This window comes from Mustela erminea, chromosome 6, assembly GCF_009829155.1.
Source record: "Mustela erminea isolate mMusErm1 chromosome 6, mMusErm1.Pri, whole genome shotgun sequence".
Classification (NCBI taxonomy): domain Eukaryota; kingdom Metazoa; phylum Chordata; class Mammalia; order Carnivora; family Mustelidae; genus Mustela; species Mustela erminea.
The window spans coordinates 16,802,295-16,825,515 of record NC_045619.1 but is presented as its reverse complement, the minus strand read 5'-3'; the positions used below and the strand labels follow the sequence as shown (position 1 = coordinate 16,825,515).

General features: G+C 38.5%; 1 protein-coding gene across 7 annotated transcripts in view; it reads right to left on the bottom strand.

The window, feature by feature from the left end:
* The window catches only part of SLC41A2 (solute carrier family 41 member 2), a 118,887-nt gene that overhangs the window by 22,349 nt on the left and 73,317 nt on the right, over window positions 1-23,221 (bottom strand). For all 7 annotated transcript variants that reach the window (XM_032346530.1, XM_032346528.1, XM_032346535.1 and 4 more), the window contains 4 exons: window positions 21,298-21,445; window positions 16,346-16,425; window positions 12,866-12,997; window positions 10,837-10,985 (listed from right to left, as the gene is read on the bottom strand). In XM_032346530.1, the coding sequence (XP_032202421.1) occupies window positions 10,837-10,985; window positions 12,866-12,997; window positions 16,346-16,425; window positions 21,298-21,445 (509 nt within the window). The remainder of the gene's footprint in view (window positions 1-10,836; window positions 10,986-12,865; window positions 12,998-16,345; window positions 16,426-21,297; window positions 21,446-23,221) is intronic.

Below are 23,221 nucleotides of genomic sequence, written 5' to 3'. Positions count from 1 at the left end.
GAAAAAACTCCCCCACTGCTGAAATTCCACAGCACTTTGTCCTTCTCTCAGGACACTCAGGACGTATCTGTGTTCTTGACCGGATTCTTACTTGACTTCAAAAGACACAGATTCTGTGTAAACTCTGCGGAATGCATGCCCTTTTGAGGCAAAATGCCTGTCTGGAAGAAATAAGAAGAACTAATGAAACCAGAGAAAAGAGACACCTTTGAGTCTTCAGAAATTGCCATCCTAAGAACTATGACCCTCTAAGAGCACAGCAAAGTGTCAGACTTATTCTTGTAAAACACAGTGGTTAGGGGAGTAGACGCTAGACCTCATCTTGCTGTGTGGACTTGGACAAGTCACTCAACTTCTATGTCAACTGCCTCACCTGAGAATGGGAATAACGTAACTTAGCTCATGGAATTGTGGTGAGTACTCGGTGAGTTCATATACGTGAAGAGCCTACCAGTGAATGGCTCATAATAAAAATAAATGTAATACAAATACTTGCTTTTAAAGTTTTTAAAACTTTGATATATATTGGCTGAGATGACCAAAGTTCAAGAAGGAGAAGGGAACTGTCAGAGATGGAAGGCGTTCAGAATGAACAACTTAGGTAAGACCAGTACTCTTTTTCTCCTGCAAGATTAAGAGGAGATGTGATGAACATTATGAGTTAAATTATGGCATAAAGAGTTGAACACAGACTTCTAGGTAAAAACAGACCCATTAAAAATTAGCTGTTTGAAAAAAAAAAATAGCTATTTGGACATGGAATACAATTTTGGTGGAAAACAATATAGTGTGTATTGCCTGGGTTTCTGGCCAAGTCATAAAAGCCAATTTAACTTAGTATTACTTTAGTAGTAATCATCAATTCTCATATTAATAGAAGTTGCAGTTACCAGCTCACTTTAATTGTAGCATATATATTCCTCAGTGTGTACAACAATGCTTTGTAACAAATCATCTCTACTGTAGAAGTAGGAATTCATAAAATCAAACATCATGAATGCAGGAGGGAATCTGAGTGATAGCTAGGGTCACTGTGCTTCCTCGTTAGCCCAGGGTAGTGATGGTTTATGCTGGTCATTCTGACTATCAACAGCTCCCTTTCACTCTCCAAAGTGTCCTGGTTTGGTCTAAAATGATATGGTCACTTTAGTGTTCCTATCTGCACTCTTACGTTACAAGTGAGGGGTCTAAGCCACGTAGCAGTGTTGTGACTTAGCCAAAGTCACGGAATTAGGAAGGGACCAGAAATATTTATTCCTTAGTCTGGGAGTTGTCCTGTCCCACTGCATGCACTCACCAGTAGCAGGGCCGTGGTGAGGCCAGCGGTGGCTAGGATCTGGGGCACAAGCAGTGCACATGGCATGGTCTCTGTGAGAAAGGCTCTCCTCCATCCCAGGGCGATTCGACAGCATCAGGAGCTGAGGCTGGACAAGTTTAAGGGATCTTTGTTTGTATGTCCTAAGCCTGGCCTAATGCCCTTTTCACTGTACGCCTGTGGCTTCCTTATGGGTAAGATTATGGGGAGAGTGAGGAATTTTGTTGGGACATGTCACGTTTGAGATGTCTTCCAACATGTAACTGGAGACGTAGACAAGGAGTCCAGACTAGAGAGATCAATATGAGGGTAAGTAAGGAAAGGGAGCTACCTAATTTTTTTAAAAAGATTTTATTTATTTATTTGACAGACAGAGATCACACGTAGGCAGAGAGGCATGGCGGGGGGAGGGTGGTAAGCAGCAAAGCGCCCCATGTGGGGCTCGATCCCAGGACCCTGAGATCATGACCTGAGCTGAAGGCAGAGGCTTTAACCCCCTGAGCCACCCAGGTGCCCCGAAAGGGAACTATCTAAAGCTGAGGGTCCCCATCAGAAGAGCTAGAAAAGAGAGGGGCCAAGAGGAAGGTGAATGGTAAGAAGCTTAAAAAAAAAAAGTTCTCAGAGCATTGAACAACCAGCTCCAATAATGGAGAGAAGGAAGAAATGATGGCTCTGACAATAATGATGACAGACCGCGGCCTTGACCGTTACTGGAAACTTACTACGTCTCAGGAATTCCACCAGTAATTTATACACATGAGCTGAGCACCTCATTACTGTCCTCTGAGTTAGGGGGAAAAAATAAGGCCAGGGAGGTTCCAAAACTTGATTCAAGTCACAAAATAAGTAGCAGAGCAGAAATTCCCACTCACGTCTGACTCAAAAGACCTCTGATCTTTTTACAATATTCCGCATACTGGGGTCTTATCTTCTCTCTTCTTTCCTTTGTCCCGATGTGACATTTGTGATTACAGGTAGCCTGGCTTAAAATATTTTTCTTCTGTGGGAAGATTAATTTTATGTCTCTATTCATAATTAAAATGGTACTAAATCATGTGAACGTGACTTCAGAACTAAGATGTGGTCAGTGTTTCTTTTCGTAAGTATATAGACCATATTTCTGCCCCAACCATGTTCTGCTAGACAAGAAATTGAAGATGTTTGCTCCTCATTTATACCATTTGTGTTGTGGCTGTGGTCCTATAACAAACACAGGTTTCAAAATGACCATGAACTGTCATTTGTAAGACAGAAAGCCTTATTAGGATATTCATTAGTTGATATCCTAATTGTACATTTTATTTTGAGGGGCATGCATTTGCTCATTTAAGGCAGGCTTGAGATTTGCTAAGAATAATTCTTCTAAGAATATGAACCTGTGCAATTTGCATATAAGTATAAAATTCAAAGCCAATTACTATCTACTGACAGGGAGTAACAAAAACTAAGGAGAGTCCTGTTTCTAAAATCACATTAAAATTGGTGCAGGTCATGATCTCAGGGTCCTGGGATCGAGCCCTGCATTGGGCTCTCCGCTCAGCAGGGAGCCTGCTTCCCCTACACCCCTGCCCCACCCTGCCTGCCTCTTTGCCCACTTGTGATCTCTCTCTCTCTGTGTCAAATAAATAAATAAAGTTTTCAAAGAAAAAAAAAGTATAAGAATTAAAAAAAAAAAAAAAAAAAAAAAAAAAAGTATAAGAATTAACTATCTTGCTAAGAACGATGTCATCTTTATGGCTATTAACTGAAGTTCTCACCAGCTATAATATATACTCTGATCCTCCCTTTAAAAAAAAAATCTATTAAAGCACTTTTAAAGAATGAAAGCCAGGCATTGGCAAAAAAAAAAAAAAAAAAAAGTCTGATTTTTTTTTTTAATTTTTTATTTTTTATAAACATATATTTTTATCCCCAGGGGTACAGGTCTGTGAATCGCCAGGTTTACACACTTCACAGCACATACCCTCCCCAATGTCCATAACCCCACCCCCCTTCTCCCAACCCCCCTCCCCCCAGCAACCCTCAGTTTGTTTTGTGAGATTAAGAGTCACTTATGGTTTGTCTCCCTCCCAATCCCATCTTGTTTCATTGATTCTTCTCCTACCCACTTAAGCCCCCATGTTGCATCACCACTTCCTCATATCAGGGAAAAAGTCTGATTCTGAAGTTACAGAGGAAGAGTCTGTTGTCACAGGGAGGGAAGTCTCAGGCTCTTCTTTGTTTCACACATTAAGTCCAATCTCCCACAACCGAGAAGACACTGTATAGGCCAGGGACAATTTCTTCTATTTCTTTTGTATAGCAACTAGCCCAGTGCTTGGAAGACTATTATGGATTTGATAAAATTGTGGCTGTACAATTCTCAATTTTATATATTGAGAACTTGTTGTCATTATACCATTTAATGGAAATATTTTGTCTCTCCTACATGAAACAGCAGATATAGCCAGAAGCAAAGATTTTCTACAACCTAATTTAACAATGAATTTTTCATGGAATCTGGAGCTGCTAGAATTTTAGTAGTGTTCTTAATAACCGAATTTTCTGCAAGAAACAGTGCCTAAAATAGGGAATTAAAAATTTCATTTAGAAATGGCACTGATTCATAGTTTACCAATTGTATTAGCAAGCACTCTGTTGGGATTCAATAGGCATCCAGAACTAGGAAAGTCTTTTTTTTTTTCATTGAAATATTTTATAGCAAAAAAGTGTTAATGTACTCTGTATGTGCTTATCTTTGTGCCTCTTGTAAGGTATGTCATCCAAGCTTTATGCTTTTGCCTTTTCAAAGACAAAGGAAACACTGTTAGGATTTCAAAACACAAAGGGAAACTAGTAGAGACTGAATTAAATAGGGAAATGAGCCACAATGTACTCTGATCCTTCTTTGCTAGAGAAATTGCCAGTCTGCTTATTTGATTGATAGTTACTTTTGTACCTTCTTGGGTTTATTATGCTGTCAAAATACTACATCCTTGAAAAAGACTATAGAGAATAAGGCAAAAAATGAATGAGAGAAGAAAACCTTGAAGAAGATATTAGGATTCCCTTCGGTGGATCTTAGAAGGAAGGCCAACTAGATTTATCACAACCTGGAATTCCATATTATACTTCTGATTTCACAAATTAACAGGCTTTGCCCAGTTAATGAAGCATCTGAATCAGTAAGATGTGAAGGCAGAGGAAATCATCGCTTAGAAGAGAAAGACCCCAATTATCTCTAAGTTTTTGGAAGAAAGTACATCTTGGTTCTGTAAAATCAAAGTTGTGGATTCAATGGGCTAATGTGACACAGATGAAAAAAAATACGTTCCAAAGCCAGCAACTATACCCTTAGCCATGGCTAGCAGACTCATAAATGCTGGCTGATGGTACAAAAACTATTGTGAGGGGCGCCTGGGTGGCTCAGTGGGTTAAGCAGCTGCCTTCAGCTCAGGTCATGATCTCAGGGTCCTGGGATTGAGCCCCGCATTGGGCTGTCCGCGAGAGCCTGCTTCCTCCTCTCTCTTTCTCTGCCTGCCTCTCTGCCTACTTGTGATCTCTGTCTGTTAAATAAATAAATAAAATCTTTAAAAAAAAAAAAAAGCTATTGTGAGTAGCCCAGGATGGTTAGCTTGGTGCCAACTCACCCTTACTGCTGACCAAAAAAAGAACTCAAAATGCAATATGATCAGTGGTGGTCCAAATATAAATGGCTTTCACACATTACTCTGGCCCTAACATATTCCAGCTAATCCTGATGGCTCTTGGGCCCTGGGCAAGAAGAGAAGCAAGCATGGAATCCATCACAGCTACTGACTGTGGCTTGGTGGCCCTCCTGCACATAACAAAACCACATTTGTTAGGTTCCTTCTAATTGCAAGACACATCATAAATTCTTAAACGATGTAATTTGTGACATGTATGTGGATTTTAAAACTTAAAGATTAGTTTCAGAAAATGTGGTTAGTGTATGCCAAGGGCAAAATAAGATACAGGATATAAGATACTTGGGACCATTCCAAGTCCCAGACAACTTCAAATTCAAGTGGACGTTCTACATTTCACTTGATGTAAGAAATAGCTACAGGACCAAAATTAGAAAGCTAACGTGCTCTGAAAAAACTCTTGTGTTAGAGGCACCTGAGTGGCTCAGTGAGTTAATAAGCATGGGAGATTCTGGCTCGGGTCATGATCTCAGGATTTTAAGTTCAAGTCCTGCATGGGGCTCCGCACAGGGTGTGGAGCCTGCTTAAGACTCTCTCCCTCTCTCTAAAACAAACAAATGAAAAACAACAACAACAACAATAACAAAACCCTCTTGTGTTAACATCTGAAATAAAACCTTAATTTTTAACACTCACTATGAAAAAGTTCAAACATACACAGAAGAGAACAAGACAAATTAACCCATTCCCTTCTCCTCTAGTATCACTCCGCTTCACCCGTGATCAATCATGACCAATACTGCTTTATTTCTATACCCCTATCTTGTATTTTCTCTAGATACCAAGTCATTTCATCTCTAAACATTTCAGAAAAACCTTGTAATTCTGGCTCAACAGTGACAGAATTGGTGGGGGGAGGAGGTTGTGTTTTATTTCTCATTGCCTCTAGTTTTCAATACCTATGTCATTGAAAGAGATTAAGCTGGTGTTTACTGAAAGCAAGGAGAAGAGAATTTAGATTTTTCAGTTTTTCTGGCATATCTAGGGCTTAAAAACATTTGTAAACTTTTCTCCTCCCTCCAGTAAAGGAGACATGGCGGTAAGATATAGTTATTTGGGGGCGACCCTCTGGCCCTGCCTCCAGCCGCCCTGCCTCCTATGCGCTTGGCCCGCTCAGCCTGCTCCTTCACAAGGATGCTAAGGCCTCCAGCCAGCCCTTGACCAGGTCCCCAAAACACAACTGTGACCCCAAGCTCCAGCAAGAAATGGCCCTCAAGCCAAAAAGAAAAAAGAGATATAGTCATTCAGTTCAACAAACATTAACTGAGCACTAGGGATAGGACAAGGTAAAATGAGTAAAAATATTCAAGATCCCTTCTCTAGGGATACCTGGGTGGCACAGTTGGTTGAGCAGCTGCCTTCGGCTCAGGTCATGACCCCAGCGTCCTGGGATCGAGTCCCACATCGGGCTCCTTGCTCGGCGGGGAGCCTGCTTCTCCCTCTGCCTCTGCCTGCCCCTCTGTCTGCCTGTGCTCGCTCGCTCTCCCCCCCCTCTCTCTGATAAATAAATAAAATCTTAAAAAAAAAATCCCTTCTCTAGAATGGATGAGACACACATAAATAGATAATGTCGATAAAATGTGGAAATGCTAGAATAATAATATCCACAGGATACTATGGGAACAGAATAAGGGCACTTATTCTGACAAAATTAGGTATTCAAAATTAGGTATTCAAACAAACAAGCCTTCCAGGAAGAGATGATACCTGAGTAAATGCAAAAATACCACAAATGATTGTTACTATGTCATTATAATAAGTCCAAGAAGAAGTTTCTTTCGAACAAATTTCCTTCATTTAGTTGGTTGGGGAATTGGGTGCAGAGGGGTCGGGAGGGGAACTCATCAAAGAATATTAGGAAGAAAGCAAAACACCAAGAATTCAAAACAACCACTATATAATGTCTTCTGGGGAATACCATAGGGAAAAGGGCTTGGTCTCTAGTCCCAAGGAAATAGAAATCTAAGTGGGAAGAAATTAAACATGCATCAGAAAACCTTATTATAGAATATTCAATCAAAATATAGTTTAGGGATGGGAAGAATAGACTAAAATATTTGAGTAAGAGCTGGGACTTAAACCAACCTTTTGAATATAAATTTACCCCAGGTTAGAAAGGGAAGCTAATCAAGTAAGTAATAATAAAATGAATCTGAAGTGGTCAAGGAGGCTTTGTCCTTAAAATGTATTCCTTCATTCTGTCCATCTCTGAATGAGTGAAGCAGGCAGGGGAAGGTCTTTTATTCAAACCTTAGTTTCCAAAGAGGTGTGTATACACGTGTGTTTACATGTGTGTCACAGATGTTAGCGTCGGAACATGATGGCTTGATCTGAGCATTTGCAATCTGACTCAGATATTCCATTGGAATAATACACAATGTCAAGTGCATGCAAAGGTCTACTCTGGCAGATATCTGATTCTTGGGGAGAAAGTAAAAACTGAAACCCGTAAAAATGAAAGCTGTAAAAGATACATAAGAAAATTCAATCAACACTATGAGATTAAAAAAATATTCTCCGATTGTCATCAGAGATCAATGCCTCACCACTTCTAATTCTCCTCTTTCAGTAGCAATGACAGCATCAGTTAACACTTAAATAGCATCTACTATGTGGCAATCTCTATATAATTGACTCATTTATCTTCAAAATCTTCAAAATGAGTTATGAGGTAGAGTCTCTTATACAGGAGGTAACGGAGATACAGAGATTAATATTATTCTTTCCTCACCTCCAGTTTTTTGACCTTTACTTGTCAGAATTTAAGTCAGAGGTTAAAAAAAAAAAGATCTGTAGGATTTCTCTGAGTACAGGCTGAAGTCTAATATTTTTATAAGTTCAGAAAAATTACTTATACCTTTCAGTGACTCAAGTGAAATGATGTGTGACAGTGTGTTGGCATGGAGCCATAAACACAAATGTAAAATCAATCCATGAGGCTAAGAGATAGTGTTGCAAATAGAAACATACTCTAAAAATGGCATGTTTATCAACAGACCAAAGAACAATCTCTGGGTATTTCCCAGGGGACTGAAGAATGCATCTTTTTCATAATACTTACACAGAGATAAATGACCATATCATATACAGCAATAAAGGAAGCCAGTGGTAAAAAAGCATTTGAAATAACTTTTGTCCCTCCTGAGCAGTAGAAAAATATTACTCCCTAGGTAGAGTTTCTTGCTTTTTCTTCCCAGCTCTGAAAGTACCTTATGTGTAGCTATTCCCAGCATGTGTATATTACATTATAACATAATTATGTGTTCATGTAGTATCTTCCCTCCAGACTATGAGTCCTGCAGCACAGGGTCTCAATATTCATCCTGGGATTTAAAACCCATCTCTGCATCTAGCAGAATGAAGGCTTACCGGATGAATAATTGAGTGATTTGATAGGTGACTTTTAATAAACTCCCAGGCACTACAAAGTGTTACAGGAAAGTTTAACATATCAATGAAGGGGCGCCTGGATGGCTCAGTGCGTTAAGCTGCTGCCTTCGGCTCAGGTCATGATCCCAGGGTCCTGGGATCGAGTCCCACATTGAGCCCCACATCGAGCCCCACATCGAGCCCCACATTGGGCTCTTGCTCAGCAGGGAGCCTGCTTCCCTCCTCTCTCTCTGCCTGCCTCTCTGCCTACTTGTGATCTCTGTCTGTCAAATAAATAAATAAAAACTCTTTAATATATCAATGAAGTTGTGTTTGCTATTTTAAGAGTATATTCCAGTCTCTTTTGCCTGGCATTTAAAACCATTCTACGTGGCCCTCATCTACCTTCTGAACCTTCTCTCATCTACTCCCTCCTCCCAATTATATACTGAGTAAGAATTACTTTCTCTTTCTGACACAAGCTCTGTACTTTATCTCTGTGCTTTAACTCTGTAATCTCCCTAGGAAAAAATACTTGAGCCTAATTATTTAACACTGTGTTAATATGTTTACTATGAAACAATCATAAAAACAGAAGAAGGCAGACATTTTAAGCAAATGAGGAAAAAATACTTAAATAGATGTCTTAACTTTTTTCTTCCTGTACACAGGGGATTGCTTTGGACATATTTTACTCTGAGAAATCACTGATTTACATGAAAAGAACAAATCTCATAAGTTTTTGTGAGAATTAAGTGAACCAACACGTTTAATGCACTTAGAACAGTGCTTGGCATGAAGGCCAAATTTAAATGTTAACTCTTCAAAGAATTATCTGAATGCATCTCTTCCGAGGTTGGGGTTTCTCGCTGTAGGAGGTGCTAATCTTACAGAGTTTAGCAAGAGGCCAAGCCTAAGAAGCCAAAATAAAGTGGAAACTTGGAAAGGTTGGGTTTATAGAATATGATGCAAAAGAAAAAGATATAATTATTAACCCCAAGAAAAAATAGAGTACCCAAAAAGGAAATATAATCACACTATACTATCTGGCTCTACATTATATGATGTTTATATAGGACTAATCATATAAACACTGGCTCCAAATTTAACCAAAAGTTGTGATATAACTAAATGGAAAAAATGGGGTGTTAACACAGGCCCTCAAATCTTCAGTTTTTATTGGCAAAAGGCTAAAGTTTAGGCTTGTTATTTTAAAACTTGGAGATACATATCAGAAGAAACAGCTAAAATAGTCCAGCAATGATCTCTGAGGAATGTGATTAGAAAGGTAGAATACTTCAGCACTATTTAATTTTGAAATTTCGTGTAGGTATTATACCAATTAGACTTTGAAAATAAAGTCAATTTTCTGGGGTGCCTGGGTGGCTCAGTGGGTTAAAACCTCTGCCTTTGGCTCAGGTCATGATCCCAGGCTCCTGGGATAGAGCTCTGCAGCAGTTCTCTGCTTGGTGGAGAGCCTGCTTCCCTCTCTCTCTCTCTCTGCCTGCCTCTCTGCCTACTTGTGATCTCTGTCTGTCAAATAAATAAATAAAATCTTTTTTTAAAAAAAGAAAATAAAGCTAATTTTCTTAAATTTAAAAATTAATAGCCTCCCACCTAGAGATGGCAGGTTGAATGCATATGTCCAACTCTACTCTCTCCAGAACTCTCAGTGACACACCAGAGAAAGACGTAGAAAGGCACAGAAATCTCCCAGAAAGAAGAGAAAAAGATGAGAAATTTAATGCAGGAGTTTTAGGAATCATATAAGAAGACTCAGGGTGAATGAGGGGAGAAAATGGAGAAAGAAAAAAATCAAAGAAATCATTCAAAAACCTTACCTAGAACTGAAGAATACGAATTCTTTAGACCAAAAGGGTCAAACAATGTCCAACAAAACAGACAAAGTATATCCAAACCAGGGCACATCAACGTGAAATTTGGTAACAAGAGGAAAAAAGGGCTCTTGCAAGCTTCAAAAGAAGTTACGTACAGTGAGATCCGCAGTGAGCATAACACCTGTTGTTCTTCTCAACGGTTAACAGAAGTTAAAAGGCAAATGAAGCAAAGCCCCGAACATTCTAAAAGAAACAATTTTATATCCAGTCAATCTATTCATGTAAAAAACACTTTATAACACACAAAGGCTTTCAGGCCTTCTAAGGAATCTATGAAAAAATGTGTTCATACGAAACAAGAGAACCAAGAGGGAAAAAAAAAAAAAGGGTGGAGGGCAGATGTGGAATTCAGGAAATCCGAAGGTTCTGTTTATCAGATGATATGAAAAGTGTCATGAGATTCTTGGTTTTAAGAAGATGAAATCCACACAAGGCATACCGTTGCTTTTTGAAATGTTAAGATAGTTCATGTGCTCTTAGATTTACGCAGTTTTGCTTTTACAGCAGACTGAGGATAAAAGAGATTACAAGAGGCCTTAACTCTTACCTGTAGTACAGCAGCAAGTAAGTACACCACTATGAAGATCACAGTTAAAGAAGTGTGACCACTTTTCATCAAGTGAATAGTGTAGAGGAAAATTAAATGTCCGGGAATCACGAGAAGCAGGAGAACCTGAGCAGACTTATTATTCACTCCTGTAGTAGAAAATGTAAAAGTTAAAACAAGATCCTATTGGGTTACTAATAGGTCGCAGTTATTAAAATTTAAGGATTACTTTCATGTTACTATACTATATAGCATCACATAAAATTCTGTTGCTAACAATACATTTCAACCACTCACAGTTTACTTAATTCTTTGAAATTCTCATTATATGTTATATGCTAAATGAATGGCAGGAAGTTGATATAAACTTGCTATGAAGAACACTGGTCAGACTTTAGTATCTATCATAGTAATAGAGGGAAGACAAAAGAAAATATATGAAGTTCTTAAAGCACAGAAATGCTCTAATTTTACTTTTCCTTTAGAGTTCTTTCACTGATATTTCACTGGGCATTTCTTTTTTTTTTTTTTAAGATTTTATTTATTTGACAGAGAGAGATCACAAGGAGGAAGAGAGGCAGGCAGAGAGAGAGAGGAGGAAGCAGGCTCCCTGCTGAGCAGAGAGGCCAATGTGGGACTCGATCCCAGGACCCTGAGATCATGACCTGAGGTAAAGGCAGAGGCTTGACCCACTGAGCCACCCAGGCGCCATCACTGGGCATTTCTGATGCTCATTCAGAGTGATCCGAAGGGGCACATGCACCCCAATGTTTTTAGCAGCAATGTCCATAATAACCAAACTATGGAAAGACCCCAGATGTCCACTGATGGATGGATAAATGAGATGTTTATACACACAAACACACACACACACACGAATATTATGCAGCCTTCAAAAAGTGAAATCTTGTCATTAACAATGACGTGGATGGAACTACAGGCTATTGTGCTATGTGAAGTAAGTCAATGAGAAAGACCATTATCAAATGATTTCACTCATGTGTGGAATTATGAAATAAAACAGACAAGCATAGGGAAAGGGAGGGAAAAATGAAACAAGACAAAATCAGAGACAGAGACAAACCATAAAAGACTCTTAATCATAGGAAACAAACTGAGGGTTGCTGGAGCGGAGGGAGATGGGGGGAATGGGGTAACCGTGTGGTGGACATTAAGGAGGGGACTTGATGTAAGGAGCACTGGGTGTAATATGCAACTGATGAAACACTAAATTCTACCCCTGAAACTAATAATACACTATGTTTTAACCAAACTGAACTTAAATTTTTTTAAAAGCCAAATATAACCTTTATTTTCATCAGAAAATAAGTGAGAAGAATTGTGAGGTTTAATCCTGTGGTCGCAGTTCTTTGGTAGTCACTGGCTGGGTGACACATGACACTACTCCTTGTTAGGGAGGTTCCCCTCTCCTCCTGTTTGCTTGGGATCGAATGCCTACATCCAGAAAAGCCAAAAGGATTAATATAGGAAAGACAGTATATCTGTCTCTCTAAATCACCTAGCAAGGCTTTCCTATGTGTATAAGGTTCCTCCCTTTTTTTTTTTTTTTAAGATTTTGTTTATTTATTTGATAGAAAAAGACACAGCGAGAGAGAACACAAGCAGAGGAGTGGGCTCCCGGGCTCCCCGTGGAGCAGGGAGCCAGACACCAGGCTCGATCCCAAGACCCTGGCATCATGACCCGAGTTGAAAGCAGACATTTAATGACTGAGCTTGACCTGGGTGCCTCATGGTTTTTCCTTCTTGACCCATGAACAAGGCATCCCAGAGAAAAGGATGAAAAAGAAAAAGTATACAAAGTTCCTCAGCAACTGCAGAATTGATACAAATGACTTTCTTTCACTGAGACTTAATGAACACAATCTATTCTATTTAAAAACTACTGAGTTCTCCGGAATTAAAAAAGTCACATCAAACTGACAAAATATGCATTCAGCAAACGTTGCCCGTCTCTATTCTCAGAGAATTATTCCTGATATAAAATATGTAAAAATCCAAAAGCACATACCTGGACCAAAAAAAGTTCTAAATGGGTAGTAACAACCTTTGGGTTCATCAGGCAGTTCTCCTGGAATGCTATGTAAATGGAGGTAGGTAGAAATCCTGCTAGCCTGAATGGCCACCAAATTACCACCAATACCTGAAACATAAGGACAAACAAAGCAGTTATCATCATATTTCAAACAACTTGCATAAATGTGACCAAGCAAGGCTCTTCATGTTATAGCGTGGGCCAATAAAACAAACAAAAAAGAATCCTTCTGAAATGTTGACTTATGTAATGTTGAGCTAGGTATTCCAAAGACATAAAGTCATTGTTATGAATTATTTTTTTTAAATCTGACTCACTGCCTGAAAGCAGAACAGACTAAATAATTTTTTTTAGTGACTATCATGGCCAAGATACAGGTAGCAAGGTGTTTAATGCTTATCATCTTAATGAGAAGAAAAATAAGCTTGATTTTTTTCAAATAGGGATGTCTTGAAATTTCTCTTCCCAGGTTACTAGACAAATTAGTATAGGGACTAAAAAAAATACTCAGGAAAATCATCTTTCAAGCTCAATTATCCTCTCAAATACTTTACAGACCTGCCCTACAAGAAACATGAAAGGAATTTCTCTTGGCAAAAGGAACATAAAACCAGGTGGAAATCTGGAACTACACAAAGGAAAGAAGGGTGCTAGAAATGTAAAATAAATTAGAAAATTAAAAGGATATCATTTTCTCATTTTTAATCCCTTTGAAAAATAACTGGCCATTTAAAGCAAAAATGATGATGATGTATATAGGGCTTACAACAAAGTAAAATGTATGACAAAAAGAGCATATAAGAAAGAGAAATGAAAATCCAAGTATACTGATGTAAGGTCCTTACCTTTTCTGTAAAAGGGCTCAATTATTATTTGAAAGTACACTGTGATAAAGATATTTATAAGCCCTAGATCAGTAGTTCCCAAAGAACAGTCAGGGGTCTGAAGGAAGGTTAGTTCTAGAAATCCTAACCCCTTGCTAGCAGAGGTCCCAGAAGGAGAGCTTCACAGTACATATTAGCATGATAAAGGCTTTAAGAAATCCTGTAGTAAAGAAATCTATTTGACCTAATGCTTCCCAAACTTAATTGGCCACAAAACTTACTTCTGAAGGTATACTATTAATCTCACAGAACTAGTATTCTTATGAAATCTATTTCAGAAAATGCTACTACTTCTGTGAGACGTTAATAAGTGTTAAAAGATACCCTCATCAAAATATCATCACTGATATGCCTTACTTAAAGTGTGTATTTTTGTAACCCATAAAACAGATAAATTAGCACTTATTGTGGGGGCTGGGGCAAGCTCAGGCTTTGGAATCAAGCAGATCTGGGTTTAAATGCTGAGTTACCACTTACTAGACGTGAGATACTGGACACATTACTCTGTTATGGTGAAGTTGAAATGATGTAACATGCATTAAAAGACCTGCATGTTATCGGGCACATAGTAGGTACTCACTCACTAGTTAGGCAAATGATGATGGTGATGATGGTGTGTTAATTAGGGGCCCTTTAAATCACATATCCTCTAGCACATTTAGTATGAAATTCGATTCTCAAAAGTTCCGTCTTTTTTTGAGGACCATGGAAGGAATCTTCTCTATCAATGTTTCTAACCAGTGGAATTTAACATAAAGTGAGCTCATTGTGAGATCCCACTAAGAGATTCACTTACTGAGATACAAAAAAGATTTTACTACCACGAATACCACAGCTTCCAAGAACAGCACTCCAGGGAGGCTCAAGAATCATTTCTTACATAAGGTCAAATAACAGGAACACTGTTTCAAACCTTCCTAATGATAGGGTTGTTATAATTTAAAATTTTCTCTGAAATGTAGGACAATGTAGCTCTAACAGTATTGGTGGTAGTATTTATGCTAATGACTTCATTAACTAATATTCACAGAAGAGGATTTGAACAGGTGGACAAAAAGCAGTAATCATTCCAGACAATGAAAATTAGGTCTTTGTAGGGCCATGAAATAGGAATCTGGTTAGAAAGATAAAGGAAAAAGTTGTACACATCCAAAAGTATATAGGGGGCTTTGAAAGCGAAGCAGAAGAATTAAAACTTGATTTGACAGGCAGGAGGAAGCCACTGAAAAGTTCATCATCTTTTTTTTTTTTTTTAAGATTTTATTTATTTATTTGACAGAGAGAGATCACAAGTAGGCAGGGCAGCAGGCAGAGAGAAAAGGAAGCAGGCTCCCCAACGAGCAGACAGCCGGATGTGGGGCTTGATCCCAGGACCCTGAGATCATGACCTGAGCTGAAGGCAGAGGCTTTATCCTACTGAGCCACCCCGGCGCCCCTATGTTCATCATCTTAAGATTGAAGTAAAAAAAACAATGTTTAAGAAAGACTAGCCTGCTAGTGACAGTTAACTGGCACTGAGCAGTGAGTAGGTTAGGAAAGCTACTTTATGACTTCAGTGATGGTTGAAGTAAGACATTAGCAGACTATAGTGTGGAGACATTCTTATACAAGTAAGTGAACAAGTGAATTATGTTAATGGGCAAATCAATGAGATTTAATCATTGTCTATTCAGAGGGTGAAGGGCTGCGTTGATGATTCTGTGATTTTAAGGGTGGATGATGGGGGGGTAGGGGCACTAGGAAAATTGGAAAGGGGATCTAGAGGGGAAATATCTTCATGGACATTTTACAGCTATGCAAAAATGTAAATGTTCAAGTGAAATTTTAGGTCTGAAGTTGATTTGGGGGAACTTGCCTTCATATAACATTATTTTATTACACATAAATATACGAAAGCAATTTATATTAAATGTGTAGCATATCCTGTGACATGTTTTCCCTCAGGTAGAATTACTTTTTAAATTACACTGGCATAAACTGTACTAAAATCTAATATAATGACAGCCAGCCCAAAAGTCAGTATGACTAGATTAAAATTATCTTACTAAATGGAATTCATACCAAAAAGCCCTGTGAACCTAAGTATTATAATTCCCTTTTTATAGGTAAGAAAATAATTTCAGGCAGATCTTAAAGGGAGCCACAGAGGAGTGATAGATTTTAATGAATTGAATTGACTTAAGCAATGCTTAAACCTAGCTAACGCTAATTGATCCACAAAAATCGACAGGAGCAGTAGCAAAACATGAGACGGCAGATAAACCCAAAGTCAATGATAATCCAGAACTGAAATATCCTATTTCACCACACTAATCTTAAAAATCAAGTATGCTCGACTCTTAAACCAATACCAAGTAGTAAGAGTAAGAAACAGTTCTTTTCAAAAATAGGTTGTGCATACTGAGAACAGGGAATGTCATTTCTACCACGAACACCAACCTGGGGGTCGGGGGGAGAATGGAAGGGAGGGGGAGATACACCTCTTAAACTGTGAACCCTAATATTCCTGTTCCTGATTAAGAGTATATATAATGATTTGATACCATTGTGAAACAGTATATCTAATTCTTACCATTAATAACTGGCGTGTAAACAACAATCCCAACCAAGTTTGGATCAGATACGGTTGTGTCCAGAATAAGGCCCCCAATGCTGGAAGATAGAAAATATGTATAATTTAGGGAAGAGAAATAAGTGTACTAAATTTAAAGCTGATCTTTATACACAAACACCTCTACTTTAAAAACAATGTTTTTAAAAATTGCTTTTTAAAATTTTTTAAAAATCTAAATTAAAAAAATTTTTTTTAATATTTAAAAAGTAGAATAAAAAGGAAAAATAGTCCAAGTAAAAATCAATGTCAACAGTGAAACTTTGAAAATGAAACACAGAATAAGCTCTAGGCCTACATGTCAGGGCTCTCCTCCTGATTTCTAAGATATGTTCCTTAAAACAGGAAGAGAATATGCTTTAGATGCATTAAAATGTCTGGAAGGATATATAAGAAATTATTAACAATGTCTATCTCTGGGTGGAGGGACTAACAGAAGACTGATGGTTATTTTATGTCCTTCTGTATTTACTAATTTTTAAAAACCATGTGCATTTATTGCTGTTCCAATTTAAAAAATAGTTTGTTGTTATTATTTTTTTTTTTAAGTGAGCTCTACACGTAATGTGGGGCTTGAACTCACGACTCTGACCCCGAGATCAAGAATCTCATAGTCTACCAACTTGACCCAGGCAGGTGCCCCTAAAAAATGGATTTTTAAAAGAGTATTTCTTTGTATTTGAAATTAACAAGGCATTCGACGCATCATTTTTATTGTGTGAAAACTAGATAGGTGTAGCATCTTATCATTGGTAATGAGGTGTAGCCATAGAAATAATGAGTTGTAGCCACAGAAAGGGCTGATTTTGAGGAGAGAGGTCTGGAAAAATAATCTGTACAGGAGCAAGCCATGTACTCTGAAAGTCTCCATGGAGCTTGGAGATTTGTTAAGTTTCCATGACTGTTACCAATTGGTTAGCTTCAGTTTCTTGGTCTAAATCCTATAAAACATTGCCAGTCGCTATACTCTGTGGGATCCTGTTGCCTAAATCTTCCAGGAAAATGCAATCTACATTACAGAAAAACCCCACGTTATCAGAGAATGGGGTTGATTGTCAAAATATCAGATCAAATGTTCTACCATTACCTGATAGTTAACATTAGGAACTTATTATTTTAATTTTTTAGTAAAATAAATGAATTGTGGTTTGCTATGCCTAAATTAATAGGAATTCCCATTAAAATTTACATTGTAAAATCCCAAAGGAATCTTCCTTAAGAGTATTTTATTAAGGTCTCACTTTAAAAATATATGTATTTCATAGAACAAACTAGTTATTGCCAAAGAATAAATTTCTGTGCCAAAATGCACAGGTTCATGCTGTGAACATAACATGAACCCTTGCTAAAATACATCTTAAAATGTTTTTATGACCTAGGTAACAAAATATTATAGGAAAAATTAGAAAAGACAAGCAAAAAGAAGAAAATAAAAATCAACCTCAGTGCTATCATTCAGCATTATACTGTTATCATATTGGTATATAGCCTCCCAGACATTTTTAAACACAAAGATTTTTAAAAGTAAAAGCTCACATTGTAGAAGTGGTTCTCTCTTCACTTGTATTAAATTTTATTTGTATCGAATAAACATGCACATTATTTAAAAAGTGAAAGTACCACAAAGCTTATGACATAGTCCCCAGCCCCCACTCCCAGAACCTGTTCTCCACTAGTCATTCTTTTCAAATTCTTTAGCTGTTTCTTCTGGTGTTTAATGCTCTACTTCTAAATAACATGTTTATACTGTGATTTCCTGATTTTAAATTTTAGACATTTACCTAATGACCTCCACTGTGACAGATGGGGACTTCATCTCACTTGCCCTTCCCCTCCCAACCTGGGATCCTTCATAATTCCCTTCCTCCTATCCTGCCAACTTGGTTCTAACAATTCTGGGTGAAAAATATTTACGGTTTACTTTATCGTAACAAGGAAATCATTATTCACAACTGAACCATCAAGTGTATTATTAGATTTCCTCACTTTTATTTGTTACTTGGGCCCATATTTTTCCCAATTTTGGGGGTACTTACTATTAATTTGCTTTCAACTTTCTAACAAAGTTAATGAAATGCTTCTGAATACAGTCAAACATCAGGTAACTCATCAATTCCACTTTTGTTTCCTAGAGAAAGTCCTCCGTAAGTCTTCTGTCCTGCCAACCCAGATGGTGGCCTCTAGGCACGTTACACGGTTGTCACCTCACACCTTCCTTCAGTCTCCTACACTGGGTCTTGGTCTGTATGCCATGACCAAGTCCCAACATTTCACAGGACCCTACTGTCTGAATTTTCCAGGAGAAAGCAATCTACATCACAGAAAAATGAACCATCTGCTCTCATAGAATGGGTTTCCTCATTCCTGTGTCACCTTTCTTGATTTATTTCCTCATTTTGATAGACCATTATCTTCTACCAGCGTTTATATGAAAGGGCATATGGGAAGCAAACTTTTTGAGATCCTGACTGTCTGAAAATTTCTTGATTCCACCTTTACATCTGGCTGATATTGCAACCACAATTTATGTTCAAAATAATCTCCCTTCAGAGTTTTGAAGGAGTAAGTTTAGGTGTTGCTATTGGACATCATTCAGGTTCCAACCAATGCTTCATGTATAACTCATCTTTTTTCTCTAGAATATTTTGGGATTTACAATAGCATCCTTTGATTAGGCTCTCTCCTGGCATTCACTGCATTAGGTACTTACTGGGCCCAAAAAGCTGGAAGCCCATGGTCTTCAGTCCTCAGGAACTTTCTTGTATTATTTCTTTGATAATTTCTTCTCCTTATTGTTTGCCTCCATGTGCCTGCCTCAGCTTTGTTCTATTTTCCAGAACAGTATCTCAGCTCTATCTTCTAACTTTTGAGTTTTTAAAGATTTTATTTATTTAGGGGCACCTGGGAGGCTCAGTCAGTTAAGCATCTGCCTTCTGCTCAGGTCATGATCTCGGGGTGCTGGGATCGAGTCCCTCATTGGGCTCCCTGCTCAGCAGAGAGCCTGCTTCTCCTTCTCCCTCTGTCCTTGCCCCTGGGCTCATGCTCTCTCTCCTTCTCAAATAAAACTCTCCTAGAAGATTTTGTTTATTTGAGAGAGAGAGCAGGAGGAGGAGCAGAGGGAGAAGGATAAGCAGACTCCCTGCTGAGCACAGAGTCCATCGCAGGGCTTGATCCCAGGACCCCGAGATCATGACCTAAGCCAAAATCAAGTCAGTTGCTTAACCAACTGTACCACTCAGGTGCCCCTATGTAGTCTTGATTTCCAAGAGCTCTTCCTACTTCTTAAATCCTCCTTATTAGAGCATCCTGTACTTGCATTATGGATGCCATACATTCTCTTACTGCTCTGAAGACACTGAGGAGATTTTTTAAGGTCTTTCAACTATCCCTGTACTTTCTTTGGGTACCATTTTTCTGCTTTCTGTCTCTCATGTTAGAAGCCTTAATCAAATGTCCGGTGATCCTTTCACTGTCGGCTTCTCCGTGAGGGGAACTGCAGAGCATACTTGGGGCTTTCTGGGTACGGAGGCAGAGCTCATCAGAGGGCAGGCTTCTGAAGAAGCATCAGGTGCACAAGCAGCTCTTTCACTAAGGGACCCACAAGGGTCAATATCCACAAGTTTTTCTTTTGTGCTGATGAGTTTCCCCAGAAAAGAATTATTCTAATTCTTTGCCTGGGGGTAGAGGCCTGACTGCCAACATTCCATGAGCAAAGAATAAGAAGTGGCATAGCATTTTCACTGTTCAGCCTCTAGATTTTCACTTAATCCTATTTTTCATACAGTGTGTAACCTGCACCCTCACATATGCAGGTGTTTCCAAATCCACATACTCTCTGGTTCAGTCTCTCAGAGTGAATTCTGGTCTTCTGCCAAGTGGGGGGAAGAGGACGGTCCCCCAAGTGGTCAAGCTGGAGAAGGGCTTTTAGGATCTAATTGCCTCTTGAATAAACTTTTCACCGATCTTCTCCATTTCAGCTCTGAGAAGTACTTCGTGCCTCTATTTCCTCCACCTCTCCGGGTTTCTGAGGCTCAGCTCTCAGACCCACTTGCTTCTTATGGGTGGCCCCCCCAACCCTGCAGGAGGTGAGGTTTTAGCTTTTTCCATTCTGCTAGTTCAGTTAAAAATCATCTGATTCCTATTTTACTAATTCTGTAGAATCTCGCACCTGCTGTCCTCTCTGCTCCCCTTCTGTTTGTGGTTTTATAGCTTTTCTGTTCTATTACTGTCATTTTAGTAGTTTCAGGAAGGAAGAACATAGATGTGGGTCAATTCACCACGTTTAACAGGAAATTCGTACTCTTTTCTAGCTTGCTCTTTTCACCAAATGTGCAGCGAACATCTTTCCATCTCAATACAAACTTTGTTATTTTTAGTGGTTAACATTTCATTTGGTGACTACACTACAATTTACTGGATTGATAGCTGGTTGCTAGACCTCTAAGGTGATCTCTTTAGTTGTTGTTAAAAATCCTACTGTGATGGGGATCCTTACAACTTTATTGTTTGCATATATCCTTAGTTATACCCTGTGTCCTGTTGGAGTGTCAGTAGTCAAATGGCATGTGCATTTCTAAGGCTTTCTGATACTTATGTGAATACCTTATTATTAAAAATAAGTAAAGTCGGGTTAACACACACATACACATACATACACACACGTACACACCATGAGAAACCTTACTCATCAATCTGGTAAGGATTTGATTAGAGAAGAAGTTTGAAACTGGTCTACAGATTTCAATAATTCCTGAGATTAATTTCCCTATTACCTGTGATTTAAAAAAAAAAAAAAAAGACCTGGCTATATAAGATAATTGACCCAAGAAATAAAAATAGGCTGCTGATATTTTAATATATATACACAGGTACAGGTATATAGAACACATTTACACACACATTTTAATACTAACCTACTTATAACCATAGCTGTTATGACAGGCTCCCAGCCTGAGTGGAGAACTGTCCTTGTGGCTGGATGTTTGGCAGCTATTATAATCCAGATAGGAGTTAGAGCCAAGAAAAAGACACCAACTAATGGAGAAATGTAGTAATAGTTGTCTAAAATTAAAAAAGAGACAACATTTCAATCTCTCTTTTAACCACGTAGCAAATATAGATATTAAAAGTACAAGTTTCCCAGGAGATAGGATGTTATTCAACATATTCACAGGCTATGTATTTTCTCTAAACTTCACACAAATTCAAAACTGTGGATAAGAAAAAAAAAAAACAACCGTGGATAAGGTAAAAATATTAAATAATGTAACTGAAAATAAATACAGGAATCCAATAAACATTTACTGAAATAGCTATTGAGCTGGATGAGAACTGCCATAATAACAGGAAGGACAGTAACAGTAAAAAACCATCATTTATTTGGCTTCTATTATTGAGCAAGGACTGTGCTAAGTGACTTTTAGGCAACATCTCATGTGACCGTCCTCCCAAGTATGAGGTATACTGCTGTTTCTATTTTATGAAGAAACTGAAGCTTGGGAGCTCAAGGACATGGCTAGGAAACAGGGAGAGTCAGGAAAAGATGGCGTCCGATATCAAAGTTAGTAACTCTTTTTTTTTTTTTAAGATTTTATTTGATTATTTGACAGACAGAGAGAGAGCACATGTATGCAGGGAGAAGCAGCAGGCAGAGAGGGAGAGGGAGAAGGAGACTCCCCGCTGAGTAGGAAGCCTGATGAGGGACTCAATTCTGGGACCCTGCGATCATGACCTGAGTGGTCCTGGGATCCTGGGATCATGACCTGAGTGGAAGGCAGCTACATAACCAATTGAGCCACTCAGGCGCCCCCAAGTTAGTAAATCTATCCATTTAACTCTAAAGTTAAATGGGATATTATTTTTACTTAAAAGGATCTTATACTACAAGCATTCCAAGGAATGCTGGCCAATCAATGGATAATAGATAGCCCCGATACTGAACAGTGTTCCAAACTCCAAAATAAAATAAAAAAAACTAGGGGCACCTGGGTGGCTCAGTGGATTAAAGCCTCTGACTTTGGCTCAGGTCATGATCCCGGGGTCCTGGGACTGAGCCTTCTATCAGACTCTCTGCTCAGCTGAAAGCCTGCTTCCTCCTCTCTCTCTCTCTCTGCCTGCCTGTATGCCTACTTGTGATCTCAATCTGTCAAATAAATAAATAAAATCTGAAAAAAATAAAATAGAAAAACCAAGTTTTATAAGGGTAAACACCTCTCTTCACTGCTGAACTTCTCAGAACCCTTAATATGCTAAGACAGAATACAGTACACTGTGTTAACCATAGTTTGGCCAGATCACCTAGTTTCACATCTTGGTATTACAACCTACCTTGGACAAGAAATTTCACTCCTATAAACTTCAATTTCCTTATCTATAAAATGGCAATAATAATAGTATCGATTTCGTGGAGTTATTGTGACTCTTAAGAGAATGAGTACATGTAAGTAGAATAGTACCCAAGCACCTAGCTAATATTCATCTAACACTTACTATTATCATAATTATCGCTGCCATTATCATTAACATCTTGCTATCTGGAACACACTGAGATAGCAGATTGCCAGGACTTTGCTATAACCCCTTTGTGGTAAACTGTCTTACTTGATCACAATTATTCATTCTCTCTCCATTCTTACTATGCTTCCCTACAGAGTGAATAGATTTCTCTGCCTCATTGACTTTGGGCTTAGCTATTTGTCTTGCTTTGTAGACATGCTGTATGTCACCTCTGAACAAAATTTTAAGTGCTTTCAGAAATGACTAGAATAGATAGAGATAGATGCGTAGGTATCAGCAGTCTTCAGACGCTAGACAACAAGCATTGCAAGCCTGTGTTCC